This window comes from Diabrotica undecimpunctata, chromosome 2, assembly GCF_040954645.1.
Source record: "Diabrotica undecimpunctata isolate CICGRU chromosome 2, icDiaUnde3, whole genome shotgun sequence".
Classification (NCBI taxonomy): domain Eukaryota; kingdom Metazoa; phylum Arthropoda; class Insecta; order Coleoptera; family Chrysomelidae; genus Diabrotica; species Diabrotica undecimpunctata.
In genome coordinates, this window is record NC_092804.1 from 73,984,152 (window position 1) to 74,002,982 (window position 18,831).

General features: G+C 32.1%; 1 protein-coding gene and 1 long non-coding RNA gene across 6 annotated transcripts in view; one reads left to right on the top strand and one right to left on the bottom strand.

Moving 5' to 3' along the window:
• Positions 1-18,831, bottom strand: part of rut (adenylate cyclase rutabaga) — a 933,824-nt gene that overhangs the window by 229,385 nt on the left and 685,608 nt on the right. For all 5 annotated transcript variants that reach the window (XM_072523105.1, XM_072523104.1, XM_072523101.1 and 2 more), the window contains one exon: positions 17,971-18,115. In XM_072523105.1, coding sequence (XP_072379206.1) covers positions 17,971-18,115 — 145 coding nt within the window. The remainder of the gene's footprint in view (positions 1-17,970; positions 18,116-18,831) is intronic.
• LOC140434679 (uncharacterized) overlaps positions 1-18,831 on the top strand; it is a 64,835-nt gene that overhangs the window by 37,138 nt on the left and 8,866 nt on the right. The gene's annotated exons all lie outside the window — the stretch shown is intronic.

An 18,831-nucleotide genomic window follows, 5' to 3' on the forward strand; every position in this document is an offset into this window, starting at 1 on the left:
ATGCCGAAGAATTGTAATGGAGTTACTCTAAGTTTTTTTTGTTATTTCATAAGGATTTTTTGACTATACAAGCAGAGATTAAAGAGGTCTCGTATTTTATTAAATAGAGAGGTTCTGTCAAGTTTTATAGCTTCTATATCTATCCCATCATTTCCCCGAGCCTTGTTGTTTACAATTTTTTGAGTGCATATTGAATATTATCTTAAGTAAATTCTGGAATATCCTCAGATCCCTGGTTTTGAACCTTTTGTATATCGTTTTGATTGATATATAATCATAAAAGAGAATATAAACAGAAACGAGAAGACTGTCAGATAGAAGTAGGAATATCTGGATAAGAAAAAATAAAAAGGTTACAGACCATACTAATCAAATAGCAAAACTAAAGCATATTAGATAAAGAGACAAAAAAAAAGGTTATTAAGAGTCAAAGACTTATAGAAATATATAATCAAAAAAGTGGAAGATCACAGATAAGATTGGATGATCTAAAAAATTACACCGGTTCGAGATAGAATATCAGGACGCGCATGGTTGTCAAGTTTGTTATCAAAAGACGATTCACATTTTAATATGTTAAGACTTTAAATTGCCCATTAGTCTAACCTATTATTATTGAAGTGAAATTGAATAATGCCATGGATTAATAAGACTGCGGTTCTTTCTCGCGAATGTCTTAAGAAATATGGAAATATCTGTAAAATTGTAAATTAGAAATGTAAAAAAGAGAAATTATAGCATTCATTTATCGAATACGTATTATCTACTTATTTATCAATTTATTTAATAGGAGTAGTTTTTATGATGTATTGAAAAATCTATAATTCCATCAAAAATACTATAATAAAAATACTGTACAATGCTATTCCTCATTTCGATAGGGTTCATTAACATTTTTGTTATCGACAAAAATTCACAAAAAGTGATTCTCAGGTCAATTGCAGTACATTTTGATGTAGGGATACATAGTTATTCTGTGTACCAATAGGTATATAAGATGACTTTTTATATAGTGTAAATTAATTCAAAATGTTTAAAATAAAAAAAAAAACGAAACCTCCTGACCAGCAAAGTTTGAATATCAAGAAACATAATATATCTTTTTATTAAAAATAGTGTACCTAGTAATATCTTGATCTTTTAATAAAAAAACGGCATGGATTCTTATTACAGCTCCCAAAACAATAAAAGCAGTTTATGAAGGGAACTTTAATAATATTAAAACGTTTAATGTTTCTAATAAATATTATACGACTAAAGCCATACTTGAGATAATCCAATTATTGCGTTAACGTTTTTCCGCACGCCTGTGTAAAAATTAATTATAGTAAATCTTTGAAGCTGATGCTTTTTAGTGGATTATGCCCTCACAATTTAAAATATTTAATACGTATTGAAAATCGGTTCTGTACTTAAATATTTATAAAATTTTAATCAAACATTTAATAACAATAGCATAAAATAGATGATTGAGCGAAATTATCTTAGAAAATAATTCATACTTTTTTTTCCTTATTCATAAAATTACAAAAATGCATAAATCACCAGAATATAAAGTCTTAAACAAACACGTTAACCTGAAAACATGTCAAAAACAGACTCTAAAATTATTGAAAATCTCAACGATCACAAATGTGGAGAAATTTAAGTCTTGCTAAACACATAAAAGACTAAAATCCTTGTACAAAACCGATCGGAGGGAGCAACATGACCCCTCCTGATAGTTGACAACTTCAAGAAAAAGTAGATAGTTTTATCTATTTAGAACTCAACATCACAAAGGATAACATTGGCGATGCAGAGCTTAGTAGAATAATTATCCTAGCCAATACGGCATACTTTGATATGGACCAGATATTTAAATCGCGGGACGTACATCAAAGGACTAAGATACAAATCTAAAGACCATAATCCGACCGATAGTGAGCTATGGTTTGAAACCCTATGAATCAGAACAACAGGTGGCGAATCATATACAATTATGAAATATAAAATATATATAAAGAACCACCTTTATCTCAGTATATTCGCCTAGAGCGTATTCAATGGGCAGTCCATGTAATTAGGATGGAAGAAAATAGGTTTCCAAAAAAACTTTTGAATGAAAGAATGTAGGGAAAGAGACTTATTGGGAGACCGAGAAAAATAATGGGAGAGTAATGTGGATGAAGACGCAAGAAATCTTCATGGCAGTCGATCGTGGATAAGAATGGCTACAGATTGTAACGAATGGAGAAGTTTGCTGAAGGAGGCCAGGGCTCTAATTGGGCTGTAGAGCCATAGGACAAATGGATGATTTAAGTCTTAATAATTTAAAATATCTTTCCAAACATTTTTGAATGGATCATTGCTAAATTAATCTTGCTTTGCTGACAACGGTAATCATAAAACTGAACAGAAAAACTACGATACAGGCCGTAAGTAAAAAGAAGAGCGCGACAGGTTATAAAATACAAGGAGGAGTATACAGAAAGAGATGCAAAAAAGAAACAATACATTGAAAGAATTATGAGTGTTTTTCAAACAGAACTCACGTTGTAGAGAAACTAACACAAAAAGTCACTACCCAGAGTTCACAATATCGACAATGAGGACTGAGAAGATATAAAATTAAGAGAAATAAGATTTTCCAGAAAAGTCAAAACCAAGATCAATAAATTAGGAAAATATAGTAAAAGAACACTGAAAGTAATAGAAGAAAGACGATTAAGAGACTTAAGGAACATGATAGGATTCTGTGGCGTTACATGTTTAACAGAAACACTAATTTTAAAGTTTTCAGAATTTCAGACTTCTTTTCAGAATTATTTCGGGTATAATTAAGTTAAGCAAATTAATAATGTAGCTGAGAAGTAGCAGTTATGATACTGAAGATATGGAAATTGTTTAAGATATATAAGGCACTCAGATACTGATATGATGTAGAAAGTAAAAAAATCTAAGACAAGTGGAAAGGAGATGCCACGATAATCATTATCTAAGAGACAGACATTTCAAATATAAAATAACAACATACTAGAGATTATTATCACCACATTATTGAAACTATTCAAGCTATTTATATCTAGTGTATACAAAATCAATATAATACAGAGTAAAGAAGTAACAATAAACACCGAAAAATAAGGAAGTTATTATGACTTTAAGGAATGGAAAATCTACCGGATCTAAATGAATTTATATTGAAATGCCAAAATATGGAATCCACAAACTTTTCCTACTTAAATATACAATACATCGGTACCTATATAGGCATTTTGTCAATGCACAAAAAACTACAAACGACATACAGGTTATGAAATTTTAATAGCATTTAATCCCATATATAACATTAGAAAAATTCCCAAAGACTGGATTAAGTCCATCTTTGTCACAATACCTAAAAAACACAATGCTCGAAAATGAACAGAATATGGATTAATTAACCTAATGAGCCACACTCCTAAGCCACAGATTTTCCTAAGAATACTCCAAACAATATTAGATGCAAATACGAAGGAGGTCTCGAAGATAGAGAGACACTTTTGCGCTAAATGTCCTATTACAAAAATGCCGTGACCAAAGAAAAGATGTAGTTGCATGCTTGGTGGACTTCGAAAAGGCATTCGATCAAGAACAGCATGTAAAATTATTGCAGATGCTTAAAAATAAAGGAATATACGGCAAAGATATTCGTGTTAAAAATCTGTACTGGAATCAAATATCGTAAAAACTGGAGACACCTACACCGACGAAATATCCATACAACAAAGAGTCAAGGTTGCTTTTGTTCTCGAAATTGTTCAATATTTACTTGGACCAGTTATTTAAAATGGCACTTGAGCTATGGAATAAAAATAAAAAAGGGAACTAGTTGTAATTAGAAACGCGGACGACACAGTAATTCTGAAAATATTGAAGGGCACCAAATTCTGCTTAATCGTCTTAACGAAGTAGGAGAGGAAATGGGCATTAAATAAACTCAAACAAAACCAAATTTTTAGTCTTTAATCATAACCCACATCTAGATGCAGAGCTTCAATTAAATGGAGTAGTAGAAAAAGTTCACAAAAAAAAACAAATTTGGGAACTGTCGGAGATCTGACCGGACCGGACCGAACTGTCGGGAAAACGAACCAACTAGATCCAGACATAGAAATAAAACGCAGAATAGCGATGACTAAAACTACTTTTTGCAATAATTATCTTAGTTAAGAACTAAGACAAAGAATGGTTAAGTGCTATATTTGATCTGTACTTTTGTATAGATCAGAAGTGTGGACAATAAAAGTATCAATTATGAGCAGAATTGAATCATTGGAAATGTGGACTCATGGAAGAATGCTGAAGATACCTTGGATAGCAAGAAAAACTAATGAGGATGTACTAAGGAAGGTCAACAAAGATAGAGAACTAAGACTGTTAAACATCGGAAAATGTCTGATCTGAGACATACAGTGAGGGGAAATCGATATAGAATATTACAGCTGATCCTTAAATACAAAATAGAAGGCCGTAGAGGTGTAGGAAGAGAACAGGTTTCTTGGTTAAAAACATTCGTGAATGGACTCAGATATCAAATCCAGGACAATTATTTCATATGGTAGAAGATCGAGAAGCCTACGCAATGGTGATTGCTAACGTCGGATAACTCTGATATGGCACGTGAAGAAAAAGAAGAAGAGATGATATGTGAGGAAAAACATAAGAACATAACGACTGAACAAGATATGTATGAATTGAAAACAAATAGACAAAATATTTCCTGCTGGCAGAGCCTACATTTTTTATTATACACGAGTAATAGAAAAACGGAAAACACAAGCAAAAAAAGTCTTAGGGTATCTCAATAGTAGTACCGAGAACTAAAGAAATGAGAAAGGGATGAAAGCTTATTATAGAGTGCTAGCCACATGTCCCCTCCCTCCTCGTATCATTTGGACTTATAATAGTGAAATTTGGAAGGGTGAAATTTGGAAGGAGGATATAAACGGACATAGGTCATAACATAACCTACATGTCTCAACTAGTCATAACAGGTGATGTAATAGTCATAGATGACGTTACAGAGCCACAGTGACCGATAATTTTAAATGGGAGCTTACAGCAAGTGATATCTCGTTTTAAATGTATTGATGAATAAATTAAATAAACGCGAAAATTATTGTAGTTTCGCATTTAATTAATAAAGATTTAAGCAACAGTTCTAATATGAAGTGTTCAAAATATGCTCCATCTACTTCCTATCCGTAATGCATCCTATTTCTAAACTCTTGTCGTACTTGTTCAAAGTGTCCAAAGGTAGAAATTGCCCTACATTGTTTAACAATTCGTTGTTTCAAAATGTCAATACTGTCGGGTGCTTGCGTAAACCTTAGATTTCAAGTAATCCCACAGAAAAAAAATTAATGGTGTGAGGTCCGGTAACCGAGCTGGACATTCTATCGAACCTCGTTGTCAAATCCATCTACCACAATACCCCTCATCTAGGTAACGTCTTTCTGCAGCATAATAGTGGAGTACCATCTTGGTAAAACGTTATTTCCAGGTTGCCAAATTCATCTGTAGTATCTTCCAGAATTTCAAGAATTAACGGCATAATTGCGTTTTGTAACATCTCCAGTCACACTTCTCCATTATAGTTAGCATTGAGAAAAACAGACCCAACTTTGTGGTTTCCCAAAATACCTGCCCAAACATTGACTTTTTCTGGAAATTGAGTATTTTTTTTTCACGAAAGACGTGACGATTTGTGTTATTCCAATATCTCACATTGTGTGTGTTATTTCCATGAGGGAAAAGTACTTTCGTCACTAAAATAAATTGTTTTTATGTAATCTGACTGTTGGATAATTTGATTGAACATATTTTCACAGAATTCTATTCTTCGGTCGGGCTCATCATCGGAAAGTTGGTGAACAATTAATAATTTGTATGGATGAAATTTGTTTTTAGCCAACACTGAATGTACTGTCCTTTTACTGACTCCACAGATAGACGCAACTTGGACTGTAGAAGAGGTAGGGTTCATTACCATTTCTGCAATTATGTCAACGTTTTGTCATCACTAATTGTTGGTGGACCAGATCGTTTGGCATTTTGAACACCACCTGTTTCTTCAATCTTCCGAAGAAATTCCCTTAAATAAGTCCTCGATATAGCGTAATCGGGCACCTCTCAAAAAAAAGTCGCTCCTTCTACACAGAAATTGTTTCTACATTCACCAATTATTAAGACAGCTGCTACTTTGTCAGCTACAATACGTACCATTCTGCCTATGTAACATTACGCCTATTAACATTTAAACATTTCGTTAAACAATATTTAACCTAAATATTCCAGGTATAAACACTTTTGCAAAACGTAACAAAGTAAAAACAACTAGAGAATTGAAAAACGTCAACTTGTTTGACAAATAACCAGAGGCGGACGTTAGGATTTTATTAATTAAATGCGAAACTATAATTTTAGTATTTATTTAATTTATTCATCAAAATCACCTTGGACCCAAACAAAATTAGTATAATTGAATATATATGTTCTATACCTAAAAACCTAAAACAAGGTATTTAAAATCTATCATTACCATTTAAAATTATCGGTCACAGCGGCTCTGTAGCGTCACATCAATATAACATCACCTGTGATGACTATGAGTAGGGTTGGGAGGAGAGTTTTAGCTAGCACTGTGTATAAAAACATTATTAAAGATACCCATTAAAAGTAATGTAAAGAATAAATTAAAAGACAAGGAAACTTCAAAACTTCCAAAAGAACTTCATTCAGAAATTAAATAATAAAACAAAGTATGGATAACGAAATAAGAATAATAATTCAAGATGTAGAGATGACACAACTAACGTGGTATGGGCACGGTCAAGCTGAAAAAAAGACTATTCAAACAAGTCTTACAGACGCAATCATTACCACAACCAAAAAAAGAAAAAAAATGAAAGGGCTTACAAAGGGCATTTCAAATAAAGAACTCAGTTCTTAAATTTTTTTGAAAACTAAAATCTGTAAAATTATGAAGTTTATTGTTAGCTAATAATACTAGGTTCTTAAAGTTGACTTTTATTTTTGTTGTATACAACTAAGTTAAAATGTTAATTATTTATAACATATCTAGATATAAAACCTTTGCTGACCAAAAAAATAAAATTAATTTGAAACTGCGCCTGATTCGTTTAGTAAAGCATTAATTTGCACCCTTGTAAAATAAGACAAGTTCTTTAAAATTATCTACAGAGTATACACTAAATCTGTATAATTATGTTGTATATACGTAAATAATTTTCAATAAATTAGAAAAATTGTAAAATAAATTTTGCTGATTTTTAAAGGGAATGTTTTATACAAACTCTCAAATAATTACAGCCTCATGCTCCAAATAGTTTATAATAAAACTGGTTATAAATGAATTCATACAAAATTAATTTTAAAAAATTATAGCAAGAATAGTTGTATGGATGTCACAGGGTTCTAAGAGCAGAGTTTCGTAACATGTATTTAGCGACATATTAGTAAATATACTTATGTATTTTCTTCTTTTCTTCATTTGCTAGTTTATTATCCTTAAGACATATTATTTATTATAATATTTATCAAGTTTCATGACTGCTTCTTTAGAATGTTACGAGTTATGTTAAAATATCTATTTTTATTGTTTAGTTTTATGTTTACTATGTGACACATAGGCTTTACACAAACTGATTTAACAACCAGATTTAAAACTAAGTACTTACATGAAATTAAAAAATGTTAGCCAGCAAATTTATATAAAAAAAGAAGAAAAAAAACTTTTAAGAAGCGTTGATGATAGAATTGGATCCTCTAATTGAAAATCATATCTTTATTTTTTGAAAAAAGAGAACATTTATACATATCTAAGAGAAAATTATCCAAATTAAGTTAAAAGTAAAGCAAATGTCAAATTTGTCGATAAAATTTTATTCTGTTGTGAGATTCCGTCCTTGGGTTTGTTGGATAGAGTCTCTAAGTTCAACACACTGTATTAAATGAACTTAGAAAGAAGTTGCAGTTACTCAAATATTCTTACCAACATCCATCGACGGTATACGAGTAATATTTTTTTGGTCCGAGATTTTATCCAAATTACGATTTTTATTCCGTAGAAGACATCTATCTATTATATCCTCACCTTAGTTTTGAGGTACAGTTTTTTATAATATCGACAGATGCACCCCATAGTAAAAAATTATATACTTTTTGCTCTGTCCCCTTTTTACAGTGCCATATTCTTTCCTATGTTAGTCATAATTAAAGTAACAGTAAAACATCGTTTTTTATATTGCATATTGCTATTTCAAACTTCATTTCTCTTGATTTTCATTTTCGTTATTTCCTTATTTTGTTGTTATCTACAGTTTATCTATATTGGTTTACAAAATATGTATACAACTATAAACTAAAAAACTATAATACTTAAAGATGTCATAAGTGTTATTAATGTTAACATTGAAAATTAAAATCACAAAAATACTGTATACTTTGTTACCACCTACGCCACTGTAATTTCATATGTACAAAAACAATACAAGGAAACCGCACATACAGGTAAACAAAGGGGTGCAGAAGACAAAATGGAAAATGGAAACAAAATAATTTCTCTATGTAGTTAATTCAGTTGTGGAGAATAGGCAAATGTATTTTCCGGGGGGATTTTCTAAAGAACTTTTGTGTCGCAGCATTGTGCAAAGAACCATAGCTGAGGTTTTCTAGAGAAAATAAAAGGATCTCGAGATAGCGTTTTTTACCTTTCCGCGTTTCTCTCCCTCGGGAAAATACATTCGTATGTGTTTAGTGGTTTGTTTCTAGGGTTTTCACAAATAACTATATGTAAAAAATGTTCAAAACGACTTTGTCGAGAGCTCCTTTTTTTCTTTTAAGTATTTATAAATATTCAAAAGCGTCTCAAAAGGCCTTTTGTCAACATTTCAATTGCACTCGAAAATATGCTTTCGAAAAGATAAAGCAAGTACATAATATTTTATATTAATTTATACAATGTAAACAATTCTACAGCATGTCCATGATGGAAGATTAGCAATGAAACACAGATTAACAACTATTTTATCTTCCATAAAAATATTACAATTTAGGCCCATTTATTTGAGTTGTTGATATGATGGAAAACACATGTTATAAAAACATTTTATTATAAATTTCTATGTGGATCGTTGGAGTATAAAAAAAATTGTAATGAGATGTAAATATTTACTCACATTTTTCTTCATAGATAATATTTCTTTCATATTCACATTATGTTCATAATTTTGTATAAATATTAGATTAGATACAGATAATATTGTTGATTAAGCATTTGTATTTACAGATTTAGCAGTTTTTAGGAGTAAATATGTGTATCCATGCTTCTCCAATCTTACATCTTTAACCAGGAGCATCATAAGTTTTCAGAGAACAGTTTTAAATGTAGGTGGGTCAAATTCTCCTTTTTACTAATATGATTGGTTTTATATCGGCTCTCATCATTTGTAACATACTTTCATTTATTCCGCATTCTGTCCATAAAATATTTATCGTTTTTCGGAATACTCGCATTTCGAAGGGATCCAGTCATCTCGAGTTTTTTTGTGGGCCTGAAGACTTTTCGTCTTCTTACGGTAGCTACCCTTGCAGATGTTGACAATTAACATGGCTATCCTTATTTCTTATTTTCTTATTCTATCATCATATCCTCATCAATGGCGTTATACTTCTTCGTGAGTCGTTGCCACGTTTCCATGTTTGTCTACTTGTCACTCCAATTTTCTCCAGATACTATATTACTGCATCTTTCCACCTTTTTCTAGGCCATCCTACAGATTTTCATCATACAGCCTCAAAAGTCCACTGCTAAATGTTAATCTTGCGCCACTCTCATCCAATTTTTATTTAGCCTTCTTAAATCGTCAGCCCATTATGTAGTGGACCCACGGACGCTTCTCTTGTCTAACCTTGGTCTCCATTCCAATAACTTCTTTGTCCCACACCAATCTGTCATTCAGCTATGTATCTTGCCCAACTCCATATAACTCTGACTCTCGTTTTGATGTTAGTCACCTTGGTTCTTCTCCTGATCTCTTCGTTTTTTATTTTGTCTCGCAGAATTATTTAGATCCATTCGTCTCTGTGTAAGTCGCAATTTGGTAGGCGAAGCTTTTGTTAAGCTAAGTGTTTCTGCTCCGTATGTCTACACTGGAAGGACGCATTGATCAAATACTTTTCTTTTTAGGCATGTGGGAAGCTTATTCTAAAAGTTTCTCTCAGTTTTCCATATCGTGCCCACCCAAGACTGATTATTCTCTTCAGTTCATGGGTCTGATTATCCCTCTTCTTCTTCTTCTTCTCGTAGCACTACAACCCGGGGTGGGTTTTGGCTGACTGCACAACTTGCTTCCATCTTGAACGGTCGTCCATAAGAGTTGGGTCAGTGGGTACCCACTGATTATCCCTGCCAATTATAATTTCATGTCTTAGGTATTTATATTTATCTACGAGTTCTATTTCATGCCCACCAATACTGATGTTCTGGTTGGGTACCAAATTTGTCATTATTTTTGTTTTCGAGATGTTAAAACTTAAACCTACATTTTCTGTAGCCACAACGAGTTCCTGTATTATCTTTCATGACATTCCTAGATTCTCAGCTATTATGACTATATCGTCGGTGAAACGTAAGTTGTCAGCCAATCCAAATTCTTGAAAGCATGTTCCAGCACGGTACTAAAAAGTTTAAGTGATATTGGATCTCCTTGTCTAACCCCCGCTCTATATTTATGCGATTACTTCTTAGAGTACCGTCTCCCTACGGAGGTTGGCAATTATAATGGCTATTTTTATTTTTGAACTTGCTGCTCTAAATAAATTAATCGATCTACATTGATAACAATCACGTAGATTCTTCAACCAAGAATTCTGCCTTCGTTCAGCAGATCTTCTTCCTTGAATCTTTTCCTTTATTATTAAGTCTCAAAATTTCATATTTTAAATCATTTATTGACACAACTTAAACTGCTATGACATTTAGATCCACAAAGAACTTTTTTCTTGAAGCAAGCACATCTCATGTTACGGCATTGTTTTTGTGCTGGTTTACATAAATTTACTAAAATTTCATCATTAAAGCTTCCCATTGACGAGTGCAATTCTTGTCGCATAAACCAATTTTTATTAGTTCCTGTTTTTGTACCTATTCTATAAACTCCATTTCTAAAATCCATAATTTTTCCTTTGATATTTTTGGTGTCCAAAGGTTCGCGATCCACATTCAGTACACTTATCAGGACAATACTGCCAATAAGTAAAGGTGTCAGTTTTTTTTATTATTTTTTTTTTCAACCAGTTAACTGGTCTACTAGCAGCGCGGTGGTCAAGAAACAAATTACGTCAATAATATGGCGGCTTTTCAATCAGCCATGTCGTTAAACTTTTTAATTGCATAAAAATTCGACAAAATAACTAGTCGCGTGATTTAATGGCGTTATTCAATCAAAGGGCTAGCTGCTTAATCGAACGGCTAATTTAACCATCTGGCTGCGACATATATTTGGCTGAGGAGGCTAATCGGTATAATTCTCTAAATATGCTTTGTTCCCTGCTTTATGTCATAGAATCATAGTAGCGTTGTTCCAGTCTGTTGGAATATTGCAGTTGTGAACGCAGATATTACAAAGTAATTTATCAAGTAATATAAAATATCTTCTGACATTAGTGCTTCTGACACTATTTCATCTTCATTTGGGGTTCGATTATTTTGAATTTTCTTCAAGGCCTCTTTGTTTTCTGATTTTGTTATATCGAGCATTAAATCTGATCCTTGGTTTACTCCCCCAGTTTTTACTATAATTGGAGGTTGCGTATTTTTATCTTTTCTTTTGATCTATTATAGCTCTGTGTAGAACTCTTCGACTATTTTTAACATATAGAACTTACTCCAGCCTTATTATATACGTATTTATTTCTAATCCCGAACATTATTTTCGCGCTTGTATTTCAACATCATGGTCAAGATTAGTTATTATCTAGCAGGAAGTGTGCTGAGCTCAAGGTCAAGGTTAAAGTACTGCGCGTACGAACTTTACGTGATGTTCTAAATTTTTACCTAACCTAAAAACACCATCACTTTTGTTGTCTGTATTTATTTTGTCTATCGCTGTCTGTTATTATCACATCATTAATTCTTGCAAGACTTCAATACTTTAAGCGTATTGAACCACTTTTGGGTTTTAGCGAATAAGCGCGATGCTCTTATTCAGTTAGATTAGCTAGGTGAGTTATTAACAAGTGACTTTTTAGCACAAATTTGACGTAAACAGTCACAACATATTGTCTTTAGCTTGAGTTATCCTTCTAACACATATACCAAATTAATTGAACTTAATTATAATATTTCCAGGTAAAATGAAAGTGATTGTTTTGTGTCAAATTACTAATGGACTCTGTAGTTATCTTATATGTAATATTAAACGATAATACTATTTGGCGTTTTACTAATATTAATAATAAAATAATTTGGATTCCTACTCCTAGAAATAATATCACCTCAGAGTACATAAGGATATGTTTAACACGTTTATCTACTATATGATAAATTTTTGATAAATCATAGCCTTATTCGTATATTTTCACACAGAACATAATAATAAAAGGAATAGTTCAAAATCGATACAGTGCTGTTAAATTTTGCTTAGTTGTCAATTACTCCATTTCGGGAAAATCTGGAAATGTGGTGTAAGGTATTTAACGCCGACAGATGCGTCTGCCACCGATCTGTTTGTTTTCGGTTTTTGTGGCACGCAACAAAGGGTTTCATTGCGAGCTGGTATATCCATACTATCCACAGATGATGTGTGCTAAAAGATTACCTTTAAAGAAGTTTCAAAATCCGATCAAATATCACAGTCATTTTAAATTAGCTTTTCGATTGTTGAAATTCTGATTTTTAATTGTCACTTCTTCGATATTTACTTTAGACCTTTCCAGACTTGTGGACTAGTAAAAAATTCGTTAAATATATCACACTCTATATTAAAAGTTGGTATAAAGCGGTGGATATCGTATATTATCGATGCATAACTCAGTAACAAATTTACAATCACTTTGAATCCTATTTATTTTCTTCAGAATATTAATCAGTATGTTTTTAATAATTAACTTTCGATCGTACTTTTAAAAGTACTTAAAAGTATACGAAGTCATTAAATTTTTTCTTCGATCATAATTCACTTGCAGCTCCGGAAGTTCAGATTTATGCAACGACAAACTTTAATAAGACTTAAAAAACTTTTATTGCCATTACCTACGCTTGAATGAAACTAGAACTGTCTCGAATTTTCAATTCTTTTTAAACTTGTTTGTCTTTTCTACTAGGGAAGTTCAAATTGTTTTCCTTTATTTAATCGTGATTTTTATATATAGAGAATATGTCTATGGAGAATATATACATATTCGAAAAAGAAGTGACGACATAAACAGCATGCAATATGGAAAAGATAGGCGAGGGGATACTGAATAGGAAGAGAGAATGGAACAATCATAAAAACAGAATGACAGATTATAGGATGATCAAGATAGCAAAAGACAAATTGCCGTTGGGTAGAAGAAGTGTATAGAATAGTTTTCAAAGTGGTGTATATAGTGAAAGGAAGAATTCAGTTAAAGAGACCTCAACAAAGAAATAAAACGAAGATACAAGGCTGATAAATAACAAATACGATCACACTATACTTGTACGATCACACTATATGCAAAGAAATTGAGAGCCACGATCAAAACAATCAGCCAAAAGAGATATATATATATATATATATATATATATATATATATATATATATATATATGTATATATATATATAAAGAAAAAAACTATACATAACAAGAGACTTTAAAGCCAGAACTTGGACCGTTGTCCAAGCCACAACAAAATGTGGCATTCCAAGCAGTGGCCTGACGACTGGAAAAAATCTACAATAACGACAATACATAAAAAAGGAAGTTTTTATAAATGCGACAACTATAGAACTATCTCTCTTATCTCACATGCCAGCAAAATAATGCTTCACATAATCAATGAGAGACTGAAAACATTCCTACAACGATATACCCCAAGAGGAAACTGGATTTACGAAAGGTAGAGGTACTCGAGAACATCTTCTGAACATACTACAAATAATAGAAAAATCTAGCGAATTCAATATCCCACTACACATTTGTTTTATAGATTATCGCACAGCGTTTTACAGAGACAAATACCACAGCACTTAATTTCGCTTATAAATGTGCTTGACACACACTTAAGAATTCCATCCAGAACAAGGTGTCAGACAAGGATGTATACTCTCTCTTCTTCTTCTTAACATGCCATACACCAAAGTGCGTAGGCGACTATCTCATTACTATAATTCTGTTCTTGGCGGCGTGACACAGCTCGCCTGTATTGTTTATTCCTGTCCATTCTTTAAGATTCCTTAACCAGGATAATTGTTTGCGGCCGGCTCCTCTCCTACCTTCCATCTTCCCTTGTAGGATTAACTGTGGTATTTCATATTTTGCTCCTCTCAATATGTGCCCAAGGTAACCAATCTTGCGTTTTTTAATTAATTTAAAGAGTTCTCTTTCCACGCCGGCTCTCTTAAGGACGTCATCGTTTCGAACTCTATCCACCCAGGGTATGCGCATCATTCTTCTTAATGATGACTCTCTCTACAATTATTTAATATATATGGGGAGCATATTATGAGAAGAGCGCTTGGAGGGTAAGAAAAGGGCATCTCAATAATTGGCCGAAAAATAAACAACCTACGTTTTACAGACGACATAGCCCTTCTTGCAAATAGTCACAAAGAGTTAATTGATCTCATACGACTGGTTAAAAACGAAAGTTAAAGATTTGGACTGCAGTTAAACATATCAAAGACAAAGATCATAATAGTGGATAGATTACATAACAATCATTCACACATAACCACGATTGACTGGTTTGAGGTTGTGACCTCATATTTATATCTGGGATCACTACAGGAAGAAATAAAATGTAGATGTGATCTAACAAAAGTCATCATAGGAAGGATGGCCCAAATATGGAAGGACTCTCAAATTTCAGAAACTCTAAAAATGAGGTTGATCAACTGCTTAATATTCCCAATACTGAAATACGAATGTGAATCTTAGACCTTACAAGAAGTGTAAAGAATAAAGACAGACGCCACTGAAATGTTCTGTTGGAGAACAATGTTCCGTGGACCCACCACGGTACAAATATTTTAATTTAAATGAGCTAAAAGCCAGCAAACGGCTATCCAGCAAAGTCCATCTCCAACAATTCAAATACTTTGGACATGTTATGAGAGCAGACACAGAAAACATGGAAAGACTTATTATCCAAGCAAGGGTATAAAGCCGAAGATCACGAGGAAGATCCCCAACAAGAGGGATCGATCAAATTACAGGAATATGCAAAAGACCTGTGCACGAGTTAAAAGAAATGACCAGAGACAAAGATCTTTGAGACGGACAATACATGACATTTGGATAACCACTACACTCCCTCCGGGGTTCAGAATTAAAGAGAGAGCGAAAAAAGTGGACCGACCACGGAAAATGAGAAGGGATAATATAACCTGAAGTCACAATCCAAGAAAACAAAAAGAGACAAAATTGCCTAGTAAGAACATGGAAGAAAAAAAGACGAAGAAAAAGAAAAGTTGAAAATTTAAATTGCAATTTAATAAAATACGAACCAAAATACCGGATTTTATTATTTATTATATATATGCAGCTTTATTTTAACCCGACGCACGGCTGAAAACGATTGTAGTATCTAGTGACCAGGAAAGTAAATGTCGACATAAAAAAGAAGAATCTGATGAGATTTTTAGTAACTTATTGGAAGTAATTGTTTTTATTCTTTTATTTAGGTATATTACGCTGTTAAGATTTCAGTTTTTTGTTTCTAGATATTTTGTCTTTAAACTATGGAGCCGTTTTGCTTGCTTTTATCCCTCGTTTCCTCACTTCTTTCCCAATATTGCTGTTACTTGATAACATAATTTCTAGGCATTTAAATTTTATTACTTCTGCCATCACAATTCAGAGTTCGATCTCAAGTTTGTAGCTCATTGGTTCTTTTGATACTACTAGACTTTTTGTCTTGTGTCTGGCTATATTTTCATGTTAAATTCCTTAGCTTTAGTATTGAATCGTGTAACATTATTGGCAAATCGTTTTCATTTAGATTCTCTGCTAGCAGATTTACGGCATCTGCATAACAATGCGGGTGTACTATACTATACTATGTATTTCATTTTATAGCCTGTCCAAGGTCTATTCTAAGTCTACAAAACATAAGTAGTCTTGCTTATTATATTCTATTGGATGTAATTAAATCTTTCAAAACTATTCTTTTAATAGAGAATGTCGTGCATTGGTCAGGTTAGGGATGTTAGAAGAACTTGCCTATTTTAATAACTACTGAAAGAGAATCGGTAAAAGTTACCTTAATCGGATAACAACCGGATAGCAACAACTATTTATGTATGGCAAACGAGCACATTTATTTAGATAAATATATAAGGCAAATTATAAAGCAAAAAGAGACTCGGGTTCAGTCTATGGACTGAAATTAAAACATATGAACTGCATATAAAAACAATTATTAAGGACAGATACTTTGCCATTATGCAATTTTCTAGAGTTTGTATAACTTTTTTCAACATAAATCTGGATTATACAACAGATATGTTAATACTGATAATATTTTAATTACAATTTAAACTGTTCGGTTATCTATTTCCTAAATAAATTAGGATCTATTTTAAACATCCATTTACGTTTTATTCCCCTAATTTACTTAATTCACTAAATACCAGTAGTTCATATACTACTAATATACTTAACAACGCAGACTATAATTTTCCCCTAACAACCACCATTTAACCGCCAAATCAGTCCAACTCTGAATTCCTCTTCATAATTTACAATCAGATTCCAGCACTGTCATTATGGCTAAAAATGGCGATTACGATGTCAAAACATTCAGTCGAAAATTATGCAAATTAAGCTTTAGAAATGTCGAGGCAAAATTGCGGACTGGAACAAATTTATGCCCTTTGATACTTTGGTTCCACAATTCAGAGGTCTGACCTATATAAAAAGCAGTTTAATTAGGAACACAATAAAGAAGTTTCACGTGGGGAACACCAGGTGGTGAACATGACCAGATGTTTTACGACAACTAATATAAAAGTAAAAGTACTGTGCAAATTTTATTAAAATCTCTTTAAATTATTTTTATAACAGATTATTGTTGTATTTATAGTTGTTTTTCTACGTTACGCAATTTTTTAATAAAATTTATATAATCGATAAAGCAGTAGAAAATGAAAATTGTATGAAATTAGGTAAAAACATGTTCTAATTATTATTTAAATACTTTAGGCAAAAATACATACATATTTAATAAACACGACAGAAATAAAAAAGCCAGAATGAAGGTAAATGTTCTTCCACTGCCACAAGAAAATTTGTGTAAAAAAATAATGAAAGATTTTAATAAAATTCATCAATCCATATAAAATAAATAATACGCTAAGATGATAATGTTGAACTTTTGGGATAAACTGTAACAGGTGTGAAAGCAAATGGCCATTAGTTGTATAGTTTCAGAATGTATAGGTGGTTTTAGTAAAGAACATGCTAAATTAATGTTTGTTCACTGAGGACTAGAAAGCGTAGACCAAGATAATAATAGAACTAGGGGCCTCCTATACGGTTAAAAATATCGAAACTGTTGAACATATTGTACTGTTCTGAAGAACACTGTAAATTTTGAACATGAAAAAATAAATTGGTATCAGTAAAACGCCAATAGTATATTAATCTTTTAAAATACTTAAATGTAACAGTTAAAGTGAAAATATACTCGTGTTTTTGTGTAAAAAGCATTCTCCACAATCTGAATTTAAAAAATACCTTTCTCCGTCTAGCTGGTGGTACTATGAAGTATGTGGTGACGCAGTGATCTCGGAGATATTGGTTTCTAGACGTGCCGTTTCCAGGCTCGACTTCGTATTCTCCTCCTAAATAATCTAATGTGGCTTGGGTAATGTGAACTCTCCTGAAATAAATAAAAATAATTTAACATTACATATTCTTTATAAGAAGAGACCAGAATATATGCAAATTGCATTTTTGAATATCTGGCTATTCGCATAAATTTCATATTTTTACAAGAAATTGCATATTATTGCAATATTGTTATATAAAAAAAAATTATAATAACTTGCCAATAATTTGCGAATGTGTCGACATTTTTTCGAAATTGTTCATTCAAATTTTCAGAGTAATAAAACCTGTTTCTTTGAATCATTTTGGGCCTACCTGCTATTGTAATAAAAGGTTTTTAGGTAAACTGATAAACAGTTATTTAAACTAATTAATTGTTTAATAAACTAATACTATAAACACTTTTAGCGGTATGGATTTTTCCAAAATCGCAAAGGGGCGGAAGTGTGGGTGAAGCTTTTAGGAATAAGTAGCTGTATGAATCTCCGAAACTTAGGATAGTTTCATCTATGATTTTCGCATCAAACAGTGTAAACGTTCGTATGGAGGCAAATTTTAAAAGTGCATTTATAGTGTAATTTTATTAGGTAACCCGTGTCTTCGTAAAAATTGTTTATATCGTGATGTCGATATATCTTTCAAATGTCAAACTAATTGCTAATCATAAATTAAAGCTGGATAGAGGAAAAATATTTGTCGAGCTTGCTCTAAAATTGTAAGTAACTATTTTTATTTTAAGACAAATGCAAGCCATCCTCAACATATGTT